This window comes from Rhinatrema bivittatum, chromosome 2 (assembly GCF_901001135.1).
Source record: "Rhinatrema bivittatum chromosome 2, aRhiBiv1.1, whole genome shotgun sequence".
In the NCBI taxonomy this organism is placed as follows: Eukaryota; Metazoa; Chordata; class Amphibia; order Gymnophiona; family Rhinatrematidae; genus Rhinatrema; species Rhinatrema bivittatum.
The window spans coordinates 263,782,331-263,804,366 of record NC_042616.1 but is presented as its reverse complement, the minus strand read 5'-3'; the positions used below and the strand labels follow the sequence as shown (position 1 = coordinate 263,804,366).

At 43.1% G+C, this 22,036-nt stretch overlaps 1 protein-coding gene across 3 annotated transcripts in view; it reads right to left on the bottom strand.

Moving 5' to 3' along the window:
• The window catches only part of THRB (thyroid hormone receptor beta), a 462,866-nt gene that overhangs the window by 5,430 nt on the left and 435,400 nt on the right, over positions 1-22,036 (bottom strand). For 2 of the 3 annotated variants that reach the window (XM_029589453.1, XM_029589454.1), the window contains exons 9-10: positions 16,205-16,463; positions 10,512-10,639 (exon numbers count right to left, since the gene is read on the bottom strand). In XM_029589453.1, coding sequence (XP_029445313.1) covers positions 10,512-10,639; positions 16,205-16,463 — 387 coding nt within the window. Of the gene's footprint in view, positions 1-10,328; positions 10,640-16,204; positions 16,464-22,036 lie in introns of those variants that run through there. The other variant, XM_029589455.1, reaches the window with a different exon arrangement.

Here is a 22,036-nt window from a genome sequence, read left to right as displayed (position 1 = left end):
ACTTGCATTAACTTGGATCTTTATGCTTAAAATAAATATCTATATCACACAAATTATATTATAAAATTTCTCTCTATAAAATTTTAGTATGTTTATACCATAGCAGTATCAAATGAAGTGATATCTTACTATTTCTGCATTATAACAACAGTGTTATGAAATGCTGATCACCTAATGCACTTATCTGCACAAAAACACTTGCATCCTGTCCCCCTTTTGGAGAGGTTTTATCCTCTCATATATTTGTATTTTAATTTTTTTTTTAGGTTTGATTAAAAAGATTTAGCCTTTACAAACAATGGCAAAATTTCAAAATCAGAAAAAATGATTGCATAATTTCAACAAGATTCATGCAGCGGGAATAATGCATTGCTAACATTGACATGCAGGCAGTGATCAGCAGCTCTTTCCACCCATGATCTAGATTTTACATTTCTCATTGCTAGGGAGATTGTAGGCTTGCTTGGGCAGTAAATAATCAGTCCCTAAGAGGATATCATGCCTGTAACCTGGTTGGATATAGATCACTAATGCACAGTAGGTGCTTCTGCATAACGAATGAGCTGGAAGCCAACAGGTTTGTTTGTCTTGCTTAGGAGAACTTAACTTGTACAATAAATGCCATGCAAGGTTTTAGGATAAACATAACTTTGGGTTTGTTATAATCAAAGGCTGCGACCGAGACAAATAATCCTATGTCACAAATATTATATACATGTCTCAGGAGACCTCCAGTGGTGGCAACAAAAATTTGTCTTTCCTCCTCACTTAGCACTGTGATTAAGTTTCCTGAAAATGAGATTGAAGCAGACCCATTTTGTATTTCAAATATATGTAATCTGATTTGGTTGAAGGCAATACGCTTCAAACTTACAGGGTCATTCTTTATTGTGCGATGTGCCGGTATTATTAAAATTAGGGGAAGGGGAGGAGTGTGGGTGGGGTTTGGGCAGAGTTATCTCCCGGCAGCGCTGCGGGTGATAATGGTTTTTACACTATCGCCGGCAGCACCGCGGGAAATAACTGCACCTTTTGCCGTGGAGCCATGGGGGCTGTAGTGTGCGGTGCAGCTGGCTGCCCACCATCGCCCCCTGCCTCCTTTTTTTTTTTTCCGCAAAACATCATTCTGCTATAAATATAAATATAGCAGAATGATGAATCTAGGGGTTAGCCTTGAAAATAATGTAGCTGTCATGTTAGATCACTTCAATGGACAGAAAGACAATGCAGCAAACAAGCTGCAGTGCAGATGATATATTTTTCTTCAAGTAACCTGACTCATTTGTGACCGGCCTTTGAGGTACACTCCCTTCAATGGGTCAGTATAAAACTAATTTCTGGGGAAAAAAAAAAATCAATGGAGATTGTATCATATTCTAAATATGACAAGTGTAATTTTGTTTGCGCTGAGCATGAAATGCATTTCTGTCTCTGGAACTGGCTCCTCTTTGCCTTGAAAAGCAAAGAGAAAACATACAGGGAGTTCCTTGAAAGGATAATTTTTACCTCCTTCCCACCCCCCAAAAAAAGAAATTGGTTGCTATTGCTGAGGCTCATGGGGGAATCTACCTAGGATACCACTGAAGTGACTGAGGTCTCCACCTCATTCTCCTTTCCGCAAATTATAAACAACCCAAACTGGGGAGCTAGCATGGAAGAGTTACAAATATTTTTTTAAATTGCCTTTTTTTGAGTGCTCTCTAAGGAGAGCTGGGCAAATAAAGGAGCAAGATAGTTTACCCAGCAGCAAATGTAGCTGCAAGCCTGAGAATTCTGTGGAGCAATATTGCATAAAATAGGGTAGGCAATTCTGGTCCTGGAATGCCATTAGCAGGTCTGGTTTTCAAAATATCCACAATGAATATGCATGAGATAGATCTGCATAAAATGAAGGCAGGGCATGCAAATATATCTCATATATGTTCATTGTGGATATCCAGAAAACCAGACCTGTTTATGGCACGCCAGGATCAGAGTGGCCTACCCCTGGACTCCCTGCATAGGCAAATCATATGCAAACAGTCTTGGTCAAGTCATCAACATGCAGTATTAGAAGTGAAAGAATGTATATCACCTGGTAAATCCCTATGTAAGTCTGTAATGTTTCTCACATTAAAAGTTATCAAGCATAATAGTGTCAGTAATATTATTTAGCCTTTCACATGGTTGGATTGACTGAGCATTCAGTGCCCTATGTAGAATTCACGTTGGATATGTAAAATAAAGGCCAGGGCCTCTAAAGCAAACCTTGTGTAGTGGCAAGGCTTTTTCTTTTATGTCAAAAATAACCGAAACCCTACCACGAGCTGTTAAATGTTTTCATAAGGATTATCAAGATCTTCTATAATTGAATAATATGGCTTTTGTTAATTATTTGGGTTGGGGGATAGAATGGCTAAATTTAGCTTTGCCGTACTATCCTCTCAAGATTTAAGTGGGCCACAAGGGGACACGTAAATCATCTACAGACAAGCTTGGAAGAACACAAACATGAACAGTTTCCTAATAAATTCATCCTAAAAGCTGCCAATGAAATATCTGCCCATACCTACAAGTTAACTGAGAAGATTAGTTGGAGGTTGTGGCATAGCAGCATAGCTTCATCCTAGCCATTGGGGGAACTTTCTTAATACTATGTCAAGAAGTCAATGTGTCTATGGTACTTTTCATCTCAGTTAATGCTTGCATTTCCTACATTATTAATGCTGAAAGGGAAAACAGGACTTTAGTGTCATTCTCAAAGGAAATTTTCTGTGAGAACAAAAACTTCAAAGGCAGCTATTTTGTCATTAGTCTAGAAATTGATTTAGAAATTGAACCCATAAACTAAGATAAACAGTAATAATTTTTTTGGGTTTAATAAATTTGCCTGAATCTGTTAGGGGTATTGGTAGCAGCAGCTTATGAATTAGGGGGTCAGCCGGGTTTTTTGGCAGGTTGGTGGAACATAAGAACATGCCATACTGGGTCAGACCAAGGGTCCATCAAGCCCAGCATCCTGTTTCCAACAGTGGCCAATCCAGGCCATAAGAACCTGGCAAGTACCCAAAAACTAAGAAGATTAAGCCAGGTCTGACTTGCAGGGTTAGTAGATCTAGTAGGAATAAACTAGACTTAAACTGTATAGAATCAACAACAACAAACTATAAGAGTGGTGTCTCAACTGCTATATATAGAAATGTAACATGGCATAGGTAATTATGATGATTAATATCAATTAGCTAAATGTGTAATCATGTAAATAAAGATGCAACCCCCCCCCCCTAAAGATTGGCTGGGTTGGTGCAGCAGGCTTTGGCTGGAGAGGTGCCATTTGGAAGGACCACAGGGTCACAGGGCTGAATATCTGGGCAACAGCCAAAGTAGTATTGGTGACTATTTAGATTATTGTAAAGCTTGTGGTTAGACATGGGAAGGGAGGGTTGCTGGATGCAAAACTAAATAGGAGATCACGTATGGTCCTTTACCCAAGAGATTTGAGTACAAAGGAGGAAGGCAAAAAAAAAAAGTTCTTGGATTAGGAGTGATATCATACAAGCAGTCATACTTTATGATTAGAAGCCTTTATACTATATTATATACTATATTATATAGTATAAAGATATATATATAAACCTACAGCTTCCCAATATTATGTACACCAAAAAAGAAAAAAAAAAGCTAGACACCCTGCACTTATTTCTGAAACATTAATTCACAAGAATACATAAAATAAAAAATAAGGAAAAATAAGGAAAAAAGTATGGATGTTTTTGCCAGTAATGACTGGAATGAACCTACCTATACGACACAACCACATGAGGTACAGTGTGCAAAGGATTTATGAACTGGCTTTTCATCCTTTCTATAAAAATAGTATTTAAGTATGTTTAAAAGCATTTAAAATGTCCTTAGCAGTGTGAACAGGAATAACTGGATATGGTACTTGGTCTTTTTCTGGCACCATCTACTATGTTACTAGAGATTGTTCGTACTAATTAAAAGAACAGAGAGTAAAGTCACCCTAAAATCACTGTGTTATATATATTCCCTCTGAAAAACTAAAAGCATCATGCCATCCTAATTTTATGTAGAGAGCCTTTGGGTCTCTACTAGATGGCACTAGTTACACCTTGGGGTAGGCAGTTTAGGAGAAGGGACATGCCATTTGTAACAGCACTTTCCCGGAGGCTGCTGGTAATGCTGAGGTCCTGTACCATAAGGAAGGAGGAGTCTAGGTTGCAGTGTGGCAATCTGGAATTTTAGTTCTGAGGTTTAGATATGTCTTGGTGCTCTCTCCCAGTTTAGGCTCGAGTCTGGAACAGGATGGGAGAGGCATTACCCAGCCAGTTCCTTCATGAGGCTAGAAGGGAGAATTGAGAGAGAGAGAGAGAGAGAGAGAGAAAGTTTTTGCCTTTTATTTTCAGAGTTTTTGATTATTTTTCCTGTAAAGACCTTTGCCTTTCTGGGAGGCTGTTTCCCTTGCCTAGGAGGACCAGGAAAGTCCTGCATACCACTTTGTCCAGATCAACAGAGGGCTGCAGTGACCTCAAGGTGAAGAAAAACGTTTTTGCTGCTTTTTGACTACTTGAGTTTAGGGAAGGAAGTCTCTTGTCTGCCACCCTTTCTTACCCTATCTTACCAACTGCCTTCCAGATAAGACCTTTCCTCTATGGAGGTCACCTACTAAAGAGAGTTTGGAGAGGCGAATTGCAGAATGGAGAAATACATCTGGAGACCCCCAAAGGAGCCTCTTTCTTACTGGGGATTTAGGATACTGCCAGGTTTTGGAGATTGGGAGTACTCTTGGACCTCAGGTACAGTGGTGAAGGGGATCCATCCACACCCAGGACACCTCTAGCCAACTTGGGGCATCATTCCACTCCATGAAGAGTAAGCAATTCTCAAGATCCAGCATTGAGGGATACTTCCACAAAAATTGAGAAACCTTAAATCTGTACTCCAATATGACTATTAAACCTGGATGTAACTGGTCATCATCTTGTTTATGCACCTTAATTATTTTGCACCAAATTACACCCAACTAGTGAGTCAAGCCTGTTCTGTCAGTGACTTGTCCCAAATAGCCCTAGTAACACACAAGGAAAAGATTTCACCCATGCCCTGGGCCTTGAAGGATATCCTTCTCCCAAAGATTCAAGAACCCACACCCCGGCGTAAAAGGACTGGTGAAAGTAATATTGGGACTCAATCGCAGGATTTTTATGGTCCAAAAGCATGATTCAGCCCTTACTCTGAATTGCGGGTTACATTTAAAAATACAGTAAGTGATACATGTCTCATTTGCAGAACACTTTTCTGACTTTGGAACACAAGTGAAAAGTCCATTTTGCTGTCTTACAGCAAAACCAAGTATAAGGAAAAGCTAAACTCAAGCTTTTCTGTGAGTCTGATGTTGTGCATGATGAGAGAACCATTAAGAATTGATTTTAAAAAGGCACTGGGAACAAAATAGGTACTATAGTAATACTGCAGGGAGGCTGGCTCCTTGGCTCAGACTAGTGCTGAAATATACAGGAGATCCAAATTTGGCTCCACTGAGACGAATCAGGCCTGGGTACACCAGAGAAGTAGGGTGGACTGAGGCCCGAAGAGAAAGGGAAGATAGTTGCCAGTACTATGCTGGCCTCTGCAGGCAAATTAATGGGACGAGGATGCCCCTTGGAGGAAGGTGCCCCATCCAGTCCTCTGGTCGGTAAGGGTTCATACAGTTACTATATGTCAATTGAGGGGAAGGCACAAAAGATGGAGAGCAAAAATCGGAAAAGGAAAAAATGTACCATAGGGATTTTGTACCCTCCTCACAGAAAATGTACCATTTAAACATATGATTTTGCATGACTGCTGCTTTTAAAGCAGACACAGATACACTTACGTTCCCTTAAGCAAATAATTCTCAAGACTGCAAATTCAAAGGGATACAAACTGGATGGAGTTGTTCCAGAAGGTGGCTACTAAAATGGTCAGTGATCTTCATTATAAGCATATGGGGACAGACTCAAAGATCTAAACATGTATATCCTAGAATGAAGGTGGGATGGGAGAGATGATAGAGACATTTAAGGTATCAATGCACAGGAGGCGGTCTTTTTCAATGGAAAGACGACTCTGGAATGAGGGGTCATGGCATGAGGGTGCAAGAGGATAGGACTAAACTAAGGAAGTATTTCTTTACAGAGAGGGTGATAGATGCATGGAACTGCCATTCAGTGGAACTGATGGAGACAAGGACAGTATCTGAATTCAAGTAAGCATGGGACAAGCACAACAGATCTTTGTGTGAGTGGTAGGGATTGTAGAGTTGAGTAGTTGGTGCGATGGTCAGACTAGATAGGCCACCACATTTTTGTTTCTATATAAACAAGTGCTTGTGGCTGATTCAGAATTGGACTGCATGGCCCTGTGATCTCACATCCCAGCTCTAAAATTCTCCTGCAGATAGGCAAGTGATATAGACATGTTAGTCTTGAGAGGTCAATTTTGTACCTCTCAGGGTATTCCATATTTGTTCCAATGCAAGAACATATAAGTTCTACCTTATGTTTTTAATATAAGAAGGAAGACCGCTGGTAGTTGCAGCTTCTTGAAGAGGCATAAGTCATTCCAGGTGCATTTGGAGCTCTTGCCCCTTTTTATATGCTGTAGGCCTCATATCCTTAACAGGTTTCTGTAGAGGATTCTCAACCTGAAAAGTATCAGCTGGTGAAATATGCCTGGAAATACACTGCAACAAAAGTCTCCTGCACAGGATTGCACACTGTATACTACAGTAAGCATTCTGGAGTTATGTGCTGTGTTCAAACACATACCAGACCACTGGAGAAATCAAAAAGCCATAATAAATCTATGCTCCCTTGGGGGAGTCTGCTGAACGAAACATGAATTGTAGGTTAGTGGGTGTGTTTATTGACTTTACCTCTGGCTGAGGAATTATCCAGTGTCAAACGCCAAAGGAATGCAAAGAATTTAAAGGTCCAAACTTTGAATTCATGCAAAAGAATTATTTTGTTTTATTTTCAATACGGCAACTCCATTTCTCAAATGCCAAACTGAAATAGTTCTTTTTTAAGGTCCCCCAGACATGGACCCCGTGTTTCGCCCGAAGGCTGCGTCGGGAGGGACAGAATAAATTTAAGAAACTAGAATATAAAAAAACAAATTACACTTTTGTAGAAACTAGACCAAGTGAGGGTACATAATGTCAATGTTTACGCCGATAAAGCATACCTTTAAATGCAGAGTGGGATTCATACAGCTGACAAGGCAAGGAGAGCGGGAGGGATTGACAGAACTCGGCGTTTAAAGCAGATTGTTTTGGCGTGAGATTTTTACACCAATCAAAGCAGAGGAAAGCTGACCAATCAGAGAACAGATAAAGAATACAGTGATGAAACCGAACATAGTATAACTGGTTATATGAATATTGCCACTCGATTTCATTATTTAAACCCTTAGGATGCAGACAATCTAATTTAAAAATCCACTTTTGTTCTTTTTGACCCTAAAAAAGAACTATTTCAGTTTGGCAATTGAGCAATGGAGTTGCCGTATTGAAAATAAAACAAAATAATTCTTTTGCATGAATTCAAAGTTTGAACCTTTAAATTATTTGCATTCCTTTGGTGTTTGACATTGATATATTTGGAGTGCAGTACCTTGCTCCGATTCCTTGTGATTTTGAAGAATTATCCAGAACAGAGAACTATATGACAGGAGTTAAAATGCTATTGATCAGTACACAAGAAGAAATTGGTGTATTTAATCTATAAAGTGTACTTTTCTCAGATTTGCTATATGAAATGCTTGGTGCACATATCTGTTATAAAGTAGTACCTCTGAAGATGGGTTGAATGCTCCCTTGAACATAAGACCAAGGGTCAGACCAAGGGTCCATCAAGCTCAGCATCCTGTTTCCAACAATGGCCAATCCAAGATACAAGTATCTGTCAAGTACCCAAACAGAAATAAATACCAAGCTACTAAAGACCCTGTGACTGAACTATCAGGAAGCAAAGCAAACCATGGGCGGAAAAGGCCTGTGGTTGGGACGCTGCGAGATAAAGGAGGGTGGAGGAGTGGGAGAAGATGGGCAGGCTAGAAAAGGGGAAGGGCCAGGGGTGGGATTGAAATTGGCAAGATGTGACTGGTGGGAGGATGAGTAAAAAAGGCAAGTAAGCCTAACAGAGTTCTTTTTTGATCTCCTCCCAAGGTTGTTGCCTTGAGCTTCTGAACATTCTACAATTTTCACTTTCATGGGCTAGTGGCGCAACTGTTTTCTGCACTGATTTGGTGTAGGTTGGTGGGTGACAAGTTACTCACTGATGCGGCACAGCTCGTGGAGTGCCGGTACAGTGCCAGCAATCAGTGGATGGAGCGGGGAGAAAAGTGGCGTGCGGTCTGAGGAAACAAAAGGTAGGCCTATGCGAGAAAAATGAAGTTTTCCACAAGGCTAAAAAAAACAGTCAAAGTGATCTCACTCACACCACAATGTTTACAGCTCTGCAGAAAAAGAGTGACTGAAGAGGAACCCTGCATGGACACGTGGGATAGGGTATACTGGGCATGCTCAGTATGCCTAGTGAAAGTTCTAGAAAGTTTGACTAAGTTTTCCGCATCGGGGCTCCATCCGATGATGTCACCCATATGTGAGAACTACCATGCTGCTTGTCCTCAGAGAATTATAAATATTTTGTTTAACTATTACATCTTTGCCTCCAGCTCTATCAACTAATACCTTCTGTCTCTCTCAGTTATTGCTTTGGAATGGAAATTAGCAGAAGTAATAAACAAACTGCATAATATTTTGGATAGCGCAGTCATATTTAAGATACCACTGTCCAAGGAAAATGTATAATTAATGTGCTGAGTACTGCAACTCTGTTACTATATTTCTTTCATTAACAGTAATTGTGTTAATGTTATAAAATTAGCCATAACCCCACATAGGATTAACATGAAATCTTGGAATTTCTACAGAATACCAATAATTTTTTACTTTATTTCTTATAGGTGCCATACAAATTAATTTTTGTAATTGATGAGAGAGTTCATATGAAACCTTTACTTTGCTTTTGAGTCATTCTTTTCAGTTCTTGCCACCATCTGGCTGCACAAATGAGCCAGATAAATTTATAGGGCTAATTTGGCTGACATATTTAGTGGCATGGCAATGTCACTGAAAACATTCAGCTACTTTATAGTTATCCAGCTAAGTTTATCCAGCTAACATTACAACTGGTAAATAGCAGATCTACGCATATCCTGATAACTAAGCCAGATAACACTGAATATCAGCATTTATCTGGCTTACCGGGTCTTTCATCCAAATGCATTATGGGGGGGGGGGGGGGGAGAATCAGGGAGGAGTTTGGATATGATTTAGTTAAATGAGGGGTGTTAATCGAATGGTTTTAATGCCAGAAATAGCTACATCTTTTTTCCTGGTGTTAGGCTGTGCTATATGCCGGAAATAGCCATAAGGCAATTCGTTGCATTTTGGCCTCCTCCTCTTCCTCGCAGGATGAGAAAATAGGAATTAGCGCAGGGTGTACTAAGTTTACCGCACCATGCAGTAATACTGATGTGAAGTGGAAGTTACTGCATGGTGCAGTAATTCAAAAATTTCTGATGAATCTAGCTGCAAGTTAGCCAGACAAGTGGCTCCCTCTCAAAATGCCCCATTGCATCCCTCAATTAGCTGGCTAACATTTAAGCCAGAAAAAAAGTAAGCTGGCTAAGTGGCACTGAATATTCAAATTTCACCACACAGCTGGCTAAATCTGAACTTAACACACTAAATGAAGCTGAATATTAGGCTCATAGAATATGACGACACACAAGAACCTCATGACACATCTAGTATGCCCAGTTTACTTCCTGGTGCAATACCATGGACCCAATTTAATTTCTAAGCTAAAGATATTCAGGTTAAGCTCAAGAAATATTTGACCGTATCCTGTGGAGATTTAATCTTGTGCATAATTTCTTTGTATAGCTCCAAATTTCATAGAAGAGAGACCTGTGCAACCTGTTTATACTGTTTGTGCTGCTCCTATGCAAACTGACTGATTCCAGTGGATAGTGTCAAGACATACTCCCCTAAGGAGTTTTGCTATCAGCACATGATTTAAAAATCCCTCCTGCATATGAAAAAGGATCTCTGGGGAATGCTGAATGCACATTCTCCCCCCCTCCCCCCCACACACTATTAAACTTGCAAAGCATTCGCATCCAAGGGCAGAAGAACAAAACACTATTATTGTCACATACCCGCATTAGAGGGACTTTTGTCATTCGTGTCTGGGCAAAATGAAAAAAAAAAAAAAAAGAGTGAGGCAATGGAATGGAATGACACTCCAGTTAGGCTGCTGAACTCCTCAGAACAATGCGCCATCTTTCTAATCCTCAAACACTTCCAAAAATAAAGGGGGGAAGAGTTCTGTGGGGCACTCCACCTTCATGTGCAAGAACCGGCTAGCGTGGCAGGCTCCAATCATTCGGAGGTCAGTCACCTTCATCAGCAGTTTTGGCCAAAAGTGTGCGACGTTGTGTTTCCTGTAGTTGATGTAGTGTTCAAACGCCAACAGGAAACCTTCCTGACATTTCTCTATTCGCTCTACACTGATGAGACCCGGTCGATCTGTAGGCAACAAGGAAAAAGATATGCCGGACTGTTATTAATGAACTTAAAAGGTCCGTGCACATACTCTCGCCGGAACTCCTAAAGCTGATTGCCGGTCAATATCTGTCATCTAATTCACTGCTTAATGGTTTCGCACTAACTAAAGCATAGCTGAAAACAAAGACAAGTTAAAACTGAAACATCTCCTTTGCCTGCCAAAGCAATACAGTATTGTACCTTTAGTTCAGATCTATCTGCATGGACTCGAGTCAGACTGAGGCCCCAAAGGTACAGAAACACTATCCTTTATTGCTACAGACTTAAAGCATTTCCTTTTTCATGACTAATTAAAACAGGTTTCTACTGTATATTTCTTCTGAGGTTAGTAAGACCAAACCTTCTGATGTGTATTAACCAACTGGATTGCCAGATGTGAATTGCATTTGTTACACTGGCCATGACATATCAGAAATTGTTGCAGCAGAGCTGCTAAATTTATGGACCTTAGGCTTTAAATATATTTATTGGCCCTCGGACAAAACCTTTTAAATCTCAGGAGATGCCTAGAAATATTGGCTGTGTCCATCTACATTCCAAAATGGTAGTTCCAAAAGAGAAAATGGACTGTGCCCTGGCCTCCGTTTAAGGGCATGTCATGATATATTGTTCCTGAATGAATATGAATAAATGAACCTTGACTTTACCCCAGCTGATATCTTCTTCCTGGATTAACAAGCCTTAGGTGTTCAGTTTATTTCAGCAAAAGTGAATATCTGTGTAACCCTAGGCCCCACCCCCCCCCCCCCCCCTCGGCTGGGGTGCATTGGATTCGCTCAGCCGGGGTGGATTGGGGGCAAGCTCTCCTGCAAGGCAGACTGGGCAGAGGTTAACTCCAAGAACAAAGCACACAGTCCACACTGTAACTGGTGCTCCAAACAGATAAAAAGCAATTTATTGAGAAAAAAAAAATCACTTTCACACAGTACAAAAAAATAACAAAAAACCAAAGAAACCAGAATCCACAGCCAAATTCAGGTACAAAAATACATAGTACCAAATTCTTCCAATTCAGTCTCCAACTTGCAGCCTCACCTATTGTGATGCCAGTCCAAAGGCCCAACCCTTTGTCCTTACTTCCTAGGCCTTCTGTAGTCCCAGAAACAAGTTAAGGGCTCCCTTGACAACTTCCAGATTACTCACTCACACATCTGTAGAAATGGCCCTAGACAAATTCTTTCCCCTTTCTTCAAGCAGTTGACAGTTCCCAGTCCCTGCACTGGAGCTCCAAGACAGGAACACAGCCTCTTGCTGTCCTTCTGGCCCCTAGCATAGCCCTTGCTCACTTGCTGTCAATATACAGCAAGAACCAAGCTGTCCTTGCCTTCCTCTTGCCAATAGGAGGCCTGACACCTTGGCCATCCTGCCTCCCTCCTTCTGCTAGCAGGGCCTTGGAAACACAGAAGAGGAAGAAGATAAAGGGATGGAGGAGGCTGGACACACAAGAGGGGAGGAAAGAAGGAGAGAGGAGAAATGCTGGAGAGAGAAGGGAAGACAGAAAAAGGAGGAAAGAGGGAGGGAAGAAGAATAGACATGAGGAGAGGAAATGTGAGGGAAAGAGGAGAGGTAAGAAACCTGGTGAAAGAGAATGCCGACTGAGGGTGAATGGAATAAAAGACAAAGAGAGGGAGAGAAGACAGAGAGAAGGGAAAGGTGATATTGAACAGAGGAGAGACAGACAGAGAGAGGGAAAAAGGGAGAGAGCAAAAAAAAAAAAAAAACCAAACCAAACAGGGAGGGGAGGCAGAGAGCAAAGAGGAGTTACTTATTGAAGAGAAAGAGACTGCAGTGTAAGGTTAAGTTAAATAAGGGGAGATTGGGAAAGAAATATGAAAAAAAAAAAGAATGAACAAGACATGAAAGATAAAAACTGAACTAAACAATGAAATAATGGAAACTGAATACAATTAATTCAGAAACAAGTGAAACAGTTTTGGAAGTTATTTTCTAAACTTTTCCAAAGAAAATGCTTTTAGAAATACAATTTTTCTGTGAAAATGTATTTTGTGCATATCGAAAAAAACCACATGAAAATGTATGTAAATGCGCCATGGAATTGCGCAGAATTTTCTAATGCATGCTGACAGAAGCTGTCTCTGAGCCGCTGCAGGAACATGGATATCTTCTGAATCCTACTACACTGTGGGCTCTGCCCTGCTCATATTCCAGGAGCTTTTAGGTATGGCTACTGACATAATGGTGAGACAGCTTCCATGCCTGGAGTGGACAGAGGGGGACAGGCATGAGGAAGGAAGAAAAATGGAAGTAAACAAATTTATTAGCATGGAGGGACTCAATCTGAACCAGCTTCATGGTTGACAGTGGAACACATCGTCTGAACCCTGAATGAAAAGAGCTGGGGGATGTAAAGCACTTTACCACTGTGTGGTAGGTGGTAATTACGTTGCAGATCGTGGAAACTACATAATGTGCCTGTATTGCCCATAAACATATGTCAGAGTTGAGTGAGACCTTTCCACACTTTGAACACTCCGGAACTGAATCCGGAACCCCTGCTGAACGACCTCCTGCAGTCGATCTCCTGCCGGCGCCATTTTCCGTACGGAAAACGATTCGCGGCAGGAGATCGTTTTCCGGACCCCCGCTGGACCCCCAGGGACTTTTGGCCAGCTTGGGGGGGGCCTCCTGACCCCCACAAGACTTGCCAAAAGTCCAGCGGGGGTCCGGAACGACCTCCTGCAGTCGAATCGTGTTGGTCTATGGCCGCCGCCATTTTGAAAAATGGCGCCGGCTGAAGACAACACGATTGAATTGCAGGAGGCCGTTCCGGACCACTGCCGTTCTGGACCGCCGCTGGACCCCCAGGTAATTTAAGGCATTTGGGGGGGGTTTCGGGAGGGTGGGGGATTTAATTTAAAGGGTTGGGGGTGGGTTTTAGGGGGTTTTAGTGTGCTGGTTTTCCTGCCCTCCCCCTTCCCCCGATTTACGATTTTTTGACGATAAATCGGGGGAATTGGTATTGTATCGTGGCCCTAACGATTTTTGACTATTTAAAATATATCGGACGATATTTTAAATCATCAAAAAATGATTCACATCCCTACTGTTCTGTCCTTGGTATAGAGATAGTCATAAAACTCACGAAGGGTATGACAAATAGCAGAACATTTGATAGCCCAAGTACCTTGAGGGGTCTTTAACTTCTCTATAAATGTCACCTCTTTTGAAACCCAAACTGCGTTTGCAAGAAATTTATCCGCCTTATTGCCCAAGCGGAAAAAACAGTGCTCTGAGAATTGCAACATTCTTTGTGTCCGTTGGTGAAGGCAAATGTTCAAGCCATCGAGGGTAGAGAAATATTCAGATTTAGAAGCCTCAGACAAATCCCATATCATTTTTCTTTTAGCTAACTTCAATTTGGCCTCTAAATCCAAAATCATTTTGTTTAATTTAGCATTCCTTCCCTTTAAGAACCCAATAATCTCTCCCCTGAGGACCTCTTTACTGGTTTTTCAAAAAAAGCGCTGGTGTATCTACATGGGCCACATAATGAAAAGCAAATTCTTCCCATTTTGCTTTGAGAAATCCTTGGAACTCTTTATTGTCGCAAAGAAGGGAAACTCAAAGGTTAGCACGTTCTTTGAAATCTGTGAGATGAAAGTCCACCCAGAGAGGAGCATGGTCAGAAGCAGCCATAGATCTGATCTCTGCTTGAATAATACGTGGGGAAAAATCTCAAGAGCCTAAAATATAATAAATCCTAGAGAGAGCTGTGTGTACTCTAGAAATATGTGTGAAGTCTTTTATGGTCGGAGTGAGGACTCTCCAGTAATCTAGGACATTTAAACTATCACAGAGATAAGTGATACCTTTCTGTTGAGAAACATCCCTCTTAACCTTGTGACAGGGCAGCCTATCTAAAAGAGGGTCATGTACACAGTTAAAGTCCCCTGCTAGGAAAAGCCAGCCCTACTTATTTAAAAGCAAAAGGTGGGAGTGCCGAGGCAAGATGGCGTCCTGAAGGGGAAACGAACACAGAGCTGCTCCTTACCTCATTTCAGAATCTGTGTTTCCTGAGCTGCTATGCCGCCAAAATGAAAGGGGAAGGTGAGGGTTTTTCCCTCTATACCGACCCAACTTTCAGAGCAAGCTCTGATTACAACCTTTCTGTCCCAGGGAGCTGTAAATTTCGGGGAGGGAATCCCCATTGCGAAAGCATCTGGAGGAGAGGCAATTTCACCAGGGGCAGAGGTTTCCCTCAGCCCCCCCCACCCCCCGATGTGCGACCACCGGCAGCCAGAGAAACACCCACCCAAGACACCCTGCAGGAGTCACAGACTGATGAGGTCAGCGCTGAGAGTCGGCAGGTGGCCCGCGGGTCGGAAGACGGACGCTCAATTTAGCCGGCGTCTGTTTTCCGAACCCGTAGCTGTCAGCGGGCTCGAGAACCGACGCTGGAATAATTGAGCGTCGGCTGTCAAATCCGCTGACAGCTGCCACTCCTGTCAAAAAGGAGGCGCTAGGGACGCGCTTGTGTCCCTAGCGCCTCTTTTTTACCACGGGCCCTAATGCGCATGTTCTTCCCCCCTGAATCGCGCGCACAGGAGAGTGGTCTGTGCTCTCCCGCGACTTTTACTGAATCGGCCTGAATGTGACTTACTAACCCCCCTCACTCTCTCTTCCCTTCTCTCTCCCCCACAGTCTCCCTTCCCCTACTGAACAGCAGCAGGAGGAGAGCAGTGGTACCTAGGCCTGTTCCCTCCTCCCCTGCCACTCGGTCCTGACTGCTACCTTGAACCATGCGGCTGTAGAGAGTCTCTTGCAGTTCTTAGCAGCAGTCAGGCCCAGTGCTGCAGAGGTGGAGGATGTGGCTGTTGCACTGCCATTCTCCTCCGCCTGTTGCTGAACAGCTGCTGCCTGTCTGACTCAGCTCTGGATTTCCCATAGCGATTCTGCAGAAAGGGCAGATTTTGGTTGGGTTATGGACTCATTGGCCTACCCCATTCCAACACCTATGTTATATGTCTGACAGCATGCAATTCTGCTACTAAGTAATGGGGCTAACTTATCAGTAGCTATTATTGATATAATAAACCATCAGAGTTTTAAAAGAAAAAAAACTCAAAAAAAGATAGGTTCCTGGATCTGGACATTACCAGATCATTAAAGGCCACTATTCTTATTCATGTCGATATTTGAACAGAGAGCTTTTGATTCATAGAAAGCATGAAATGTCTTAATCTGCCCATAAAATTAACCTAAGTAAGCAAATTTATAGATGGAAGATGCTGAAAAAAAATCCCAACAGTTTTGAAAAAAATAAAAGGCATCTCCCTTGTAAAGAAGCAGACTTGGGAACGTTACATTTTTGTCGTATTATTCCTCTCACACCTCCTTCTATTTTTCTATAAAGGAAAGAATAATCAAATACAGCAAATATAAAAAATGTTCCATCCTTTAGAGCAAAAGATATCATCTAAAAATGACCTTCAGCAGTATATAAGGAACCTGTTGAAGTAATGAACAATGTTAATGTGGAAATTCTGGTGGACTGTAGACTCTAACCTGAGGACATGAGGAGCACAGCTTGCAGCAAGGCGACTTCGGTATCATCCAGGTTGAATGAAGACAAGGACATGCCCAGGTCAAAAATGGCATCAGACACTACACCAAGTCCACCATTTTTCAGCTGGCCCCTGGTCACTGCCATTTCTCCATTCAGTGTTAAGGTTTCACTCTCTGGGTCGTAGCGCACTGCTGCCCGCAGGGACATGATCTCCATACAACAGCCTTTCAGGAGGATGATCTGATCTTCGCACGGCAGCTGCAAAATATATATATATATAGAGAGAGAGAGGGAAAAGGAAAGCAAGATTATACCCATCAGCTTGCCATTAACAGCTCGATAAAATTCCATCTTAGAACTATTCATTTGGGTCCAAGATGGCTGCTGGACGGCTGCAGAGGTGTTAAGCTCTGAACTTGGGGGACATCACTGGTAACTTTTATCAACTTGGAAAAGCACAAAGGGTGATTGCAAATTTACCCCTTGGAGCCTCCACGTAACCCCCAGCAGATGCAGTGTACTATTGACTGGTTTGTCATCACCTCTGCAGAAATTATTGTGTTCTGTGCAGAGGGGCTTGGAATTGGAGCAACTGCCTTTAGCAAAGGAGAGAATCTGCTTAGCTCCAATAGTCACACATTTCCTGCAATGTCAGGAGAATTCACTGCAGCTGGAAGGCTGGTAGGAGCGGAAACAACGTGGTCAGAAGCGTCCAACAAAGGATGTGTTCTGGCTGCTCTCCCATATCTGCTGCAACCGTAAGGACAGAAACCAAATTCCTGGACAGTAATGTGTCAATGAATGGGCATATTAATGGTGCCATAGTCTGCGAGGGAACAGTTACCAGCAGTACCACTTCTGAACTGGAAGCAGGTCTGCTCCTGGCCTACATATGGGCTACCCAAAATAAACCTCCCTCAGCAATCCTAGAGTCATTATGGAATGCCAATACATCAATGGAATTGGCCATATTTGCCCAAATAGTGTCCTAGGAGTCACCTCTGGGATGCAAGTCTACGTGGAAAAAAGCATGAACAGAAAGTGCAGAACACTGGTGTCAAGGTGGAGGAACTGTCTTAGTGAGTTATTGAGTCCCAGAGTTGTGCCGCTGTGCTGATGAAAGATAGGCTTATAATCCATGGAAAGCTAGAATCTTTGGAGAACCAAAGCAGAAGGCTGAATTAATGATTCTTCAACATTCCCACTAATTTCACCTGGAAAAATGTTCAGAAAATATTTCAAAGAGATACTGAAAGCTCCAGAGGAGTCAATTTCTTCATACTACTGGGGTCTTTTGTATTAAGAACATAAGAAATGCCATGCTGGGTCAGACCAAAATCCATTGAGCCCAGCATCCAGTCTCTTGACAGTGGCCAGTCTGGGCCACAAGTACCAGGTAAATCCCAAAACGTAGATCCATTTTTGGTTACTTACTCCCTGGGATAGCAATAGTTTTCTCTAGTCTACCTAGCTAATAATGCCCTGTGGACTTTTCCTCCAGGAACTTGTCTAAATCCCGCTATGCTAGTCACCTTTACTACTTCTGCTGGCAACAGCCTGATTGTGCTTTGAGTGAAAAAGTATTTTCTATAATTTTTTTTAAATCTGCTGGTTGTTAGTTTCATGGAATGTCTCTTTGTTTTAATATTATTTGAAAGGACAACCAACCATCCTATATTTACCTGCCACTGCGCTCATGATTTTATAAACTTCTATCATGCCCTCTCAGCTGTTTCTTTTCCTAACCTCTCTTTATAAGGGATTCATTCCATCTTGGTTATCACATTTGTTGCCCTACTCTGCACTTTTTCTAGTTCCGCAATTTTTTTTTTTTTTGAGATGGGAAGATCAGAACTGCAAACAATACGCAAGGTGCAGTCACACCATGGATCAATAGAGAGGCAATATGATATTTTCGGCTTGATTCTCTATTTCTTATCAGATCATTTCTAACATTCTCTTTGCTTTTTTGACTGCTGCTACACATCGAACTGAGGATTTCAATGTATTAACCACAAGGTCTCCAAGGGCCTTTTCCTGGGTGGTGACTCCTAAAATAGCATTGTGTACCTGTAGTTGGGATTATTTTTGCCTATGTGCATCGCTTTGCATTTGTCCACATTATATTTAATCTGCCATTTAGATGCCCAGTTTCTTAGTCTCACAGGGTCTTTCTGCAATTCCTTAAAATCCACCGTTATTTCAATAACTTTGAATATTTTTGTGTCATCTGCAAATTTGTTCACTAAACTTCTTGTTCCTTTTTCCAGACCATTTATAAATAAGGTAAACAGTACAGATCCCAATCCAACAGAGAGACCCAGAGTGAGCCAGAGAGATAGTCTTGGGAACAAAGCAGAGACTTCTGCTGATATTCGCGATGTCACTGCTCTCTTAGAGAATTCCCAGTTGGAGATTGTCACCAAGGCTATTCTTCAGGTTACTTTTGCAGTTGAACCAGATAGAAACTGGACAATGAAAATGTATTTAAAATGTAAAGATATGTACATTTTTCGACAGAGGATTTTTGTTTTTTTTTTCCTGACATATATAGAACGTCTCAACAATCAGAAAGTATTTTTGTCTAAGTGACAGGCTATTGTCTCTATAGGGCCAACATTTATATGTGATTTCTTTGTTTCTGTGTTATTAGATATCAAGGTAATAAGTATCTCTTCTATGATCCAAATCAGTTGAGAATGTTTTAGATAATAGATTTCTTGAAATTTTGATCCCTGACTATGTGGTCTTCTCTAAACATAATTTACCAGGTTTTTTTTTGGTTTTTTTTTTTAAAACCTTTTTTTCCCTTTGCATCCTATAATTTTATGGGGAAGGATGTGGTGTATTAATAAACAAGGCATCTACCCCAGAGTTCTTAAAGAGCTAAAACATTAAATCGCTAACCTGTTACTACTAACCTGTAATCTATCATTTAAAACAGCCAAGATTCTTGAAGACTGGAAGGTGGCCAATGTGGTGCCAATTTTTAAAAAGGGATCCAGGGTGATCCTGGAAACTATAGATTGGTGAGCCTGATTTTGCTGCTGGGCAAAATGGTAAAAGACATTCTTAAACAAAATCACTTGTCATATAGATAGACACAGCTTACTGGGGAAAAGTTAACATGATTTTAGCAAGAGGAAGTCTTTTAGATTTTTTTTGATATAACGTATTTGGGTTTTCCGAAGGCATTTGACAAAATCCCCCATGAGAGACTTCTCAGGAAATTAAAAAGTCATGGGGATAGGAGATATTGTGGATTAACTGGTTAAAAGGCCGGAAACAGAGGGTAGGACTAAATGGTTAGATTTCCAAATTGGGAAAAGTCGTTAGTGGCGTCAACAAGGATCGGTATTGGGAACCTGTGCTGTTTAACATATTCATAAATGATCTGGAAAAGGGAATGATGAGTGAGATGATCAGATATGCAGGTGACACAAAATTATTCAAATTTGTTAAAATGGTAGCAGATTGCAAGGAACTGCAGAAGAACCTTATGAGACTCGGGAGATTGGCAACTGAATGGTAGATGAAATTTAATATGGAAAAGTGCAACGTGATGCACATAGGCAAAAATAATCCCAACTACAGGTACATGATGCTGGGATCTGTATTGGGAGTCACTACCCAGGACACGGATCATGGAGTCCTGGAGGGCAATATGTTGAAATCTTCAGTTTGGTGTGCGGCAGTCAGAAAAACCAAAAAGAAATTTAGGAGTGTTGTGGTCCCAGTTGCGGCAGCCGCGACTAGGCCCTTACCCTCCTTGGTCCCGGCCCGCCTCCAAGGGTCTGCGGCCTGTTTCGTGGCATCCCCACGGGGGGGATGCCGCCGAGAAGCCCTGCCTGGACACCTTCTTCCTAGGCGCGCTCGCGCAAGCCGCGCTTATGAAGGCCATTTCCCCTCACAACAGATTGCAAGGCCATGGACTCGGCCGAGGTACCAGGACCCCAGGATCTTCCTGGGTTGGCTTTACAGCTACAACAGCAACAACAATACCTGGATGTCCTGGCCGGATCCGTTGGGCAATTGGCTGCCCGAATGGATGCCCACGATACTCGTTCTTCGCCTGCTGTGGGTTTGAGACCTGAGGATGCAGCCTCACCCATGACTCAGCTGCTGCCGCCTATTCGCTATGCTGGAGATGCTAGGATCTGCCGAGGGTTCTTGAACCAGTGTTTCGTGCGCTTCTCTCTATTGCCCCGGCAGTTTCCCATGGATTCCGTCAAAGTAGCGTACATTCTCTCCTTGCTCAATGGAAAGGCCCTGGTGTGGGCCTCCCCCCTTTGGGAGCGTAACGACTCCTCCTTGGACGACTTGCAGCAGTTTGTCACCAACTTTCACCAAGCCTTTGACAAACCAGCCCGCCAGGCCTCAGCCACGTCGGATTTGCTACAGCTTCGCCAAGGATCCCATTCCCTGGCGGACTATGCTATGGACTTTAGAACTCTCGCTCAGGAAGTAGGTTGGCAGGACGATAGCCTTAAAGTCATTTTCTTGGAAGGGTTGTCAGGGCGCATCAAGGACGAGATTGCCGCCCGGGATCTCCCGGAAGATCTTAGTGCCCTCATTAACATGGCTGCCCGCATCGATCGCCGCCTGCAACAGCAAGCACGAGAGTTACGCACGACAAAGTACAGCCCTGCCCGCAGTTCCTCATGCCCGCTGCCTTCACCCAGGCCTGCCCGTCCTGATGTTTCTGCCTCTGAACCCATGCAGCTGGGACGTGCCCCGCTCTCCCCTGAGGAGAGACAACGCCGCCGCTCGATGGGCTTGTGCCTTTACTGTGGTCAGAAGGGCCATTTCTTGGCACGCTACCAGGAGCGTGCAGGAAAACTCCAGAACCTAGGAGGGCGGGAGGAGCTCCTCCTAGGTTGTGCCACAGCTCCTCAGAGTACGATACCTATTAACTTGGAATTTCCCGGAGGGTCTTTGGAAACACTCGCCTTCCTAGATTCCGGAGCCAGAGGTAATTTTATCCAGCAAGACTTGGTCTCTCAACTGCAGATTCCTATGCAGAAACAAGAGGTTCCGCTTCAAATTACCTCCATTCAGGGAACGCTCCTTCCAGGTCGCATAGTGACTGCCACAGCTCCCATCACAGTCCGCACCGGGGCGATCCACTTGGAGGAAATAGCCTTCCTGATTCTCGAAAAGGCTGTGCAAATTACTAAGTGGAGCCCCTATTGCCTCTCGCATTGTATGAAGGTTCCCAAGCCTACAGCACTCCTGCTTTTGCACGCCGCCCTTGGACCTCCAGCTCCATACGAGGACTTTACCGATGTCTTCTCAAAGACGAAAGCAGAAATCCTTCCGCAGCACCATCCATATGACTGTGCTATTGCGGTCCCAGTCGTGGCAGCCGCGACTAGGCCCTTACCTCCTTGGTCCCGGCCCACCTCAGAGGGTCTGCGGCCTGTTTCGCGGCATCCCCACAGAGGGGGACGCCGCCGAGAAGCCCTGCCTGGATGCCTTCTTCCTAGATGCGCGCGCAAGATGCGCTTATGAAGGCCGTTTCCCGCCACTGAAGGCTCCGCCCTATCCATGACGTCAGACGCCGCGGCCTATGTAAGGCCGCTGCGGAGCCCAGGACTTTGCCTTGCAACGGGGTTCCTTGCGGTTCTCTGTTGCGCCGTGCCCCGGAGTGTGCTATTGCGTTAGCAACTCCGTTCCTGCCTGAGACTTGTTTCACTCCATGCCCAAGTCTTGCCTCTGTCTGGCTTGCTTGCAATAACCTGTTCTGCTTCAGTTCCAGCTCCTGTCTGGTTCCAGCAACCAGTCCTGCTTCAGCTCCTGTCTGGTTCCAGCAGCCAGTCCTGCTTCAGCTC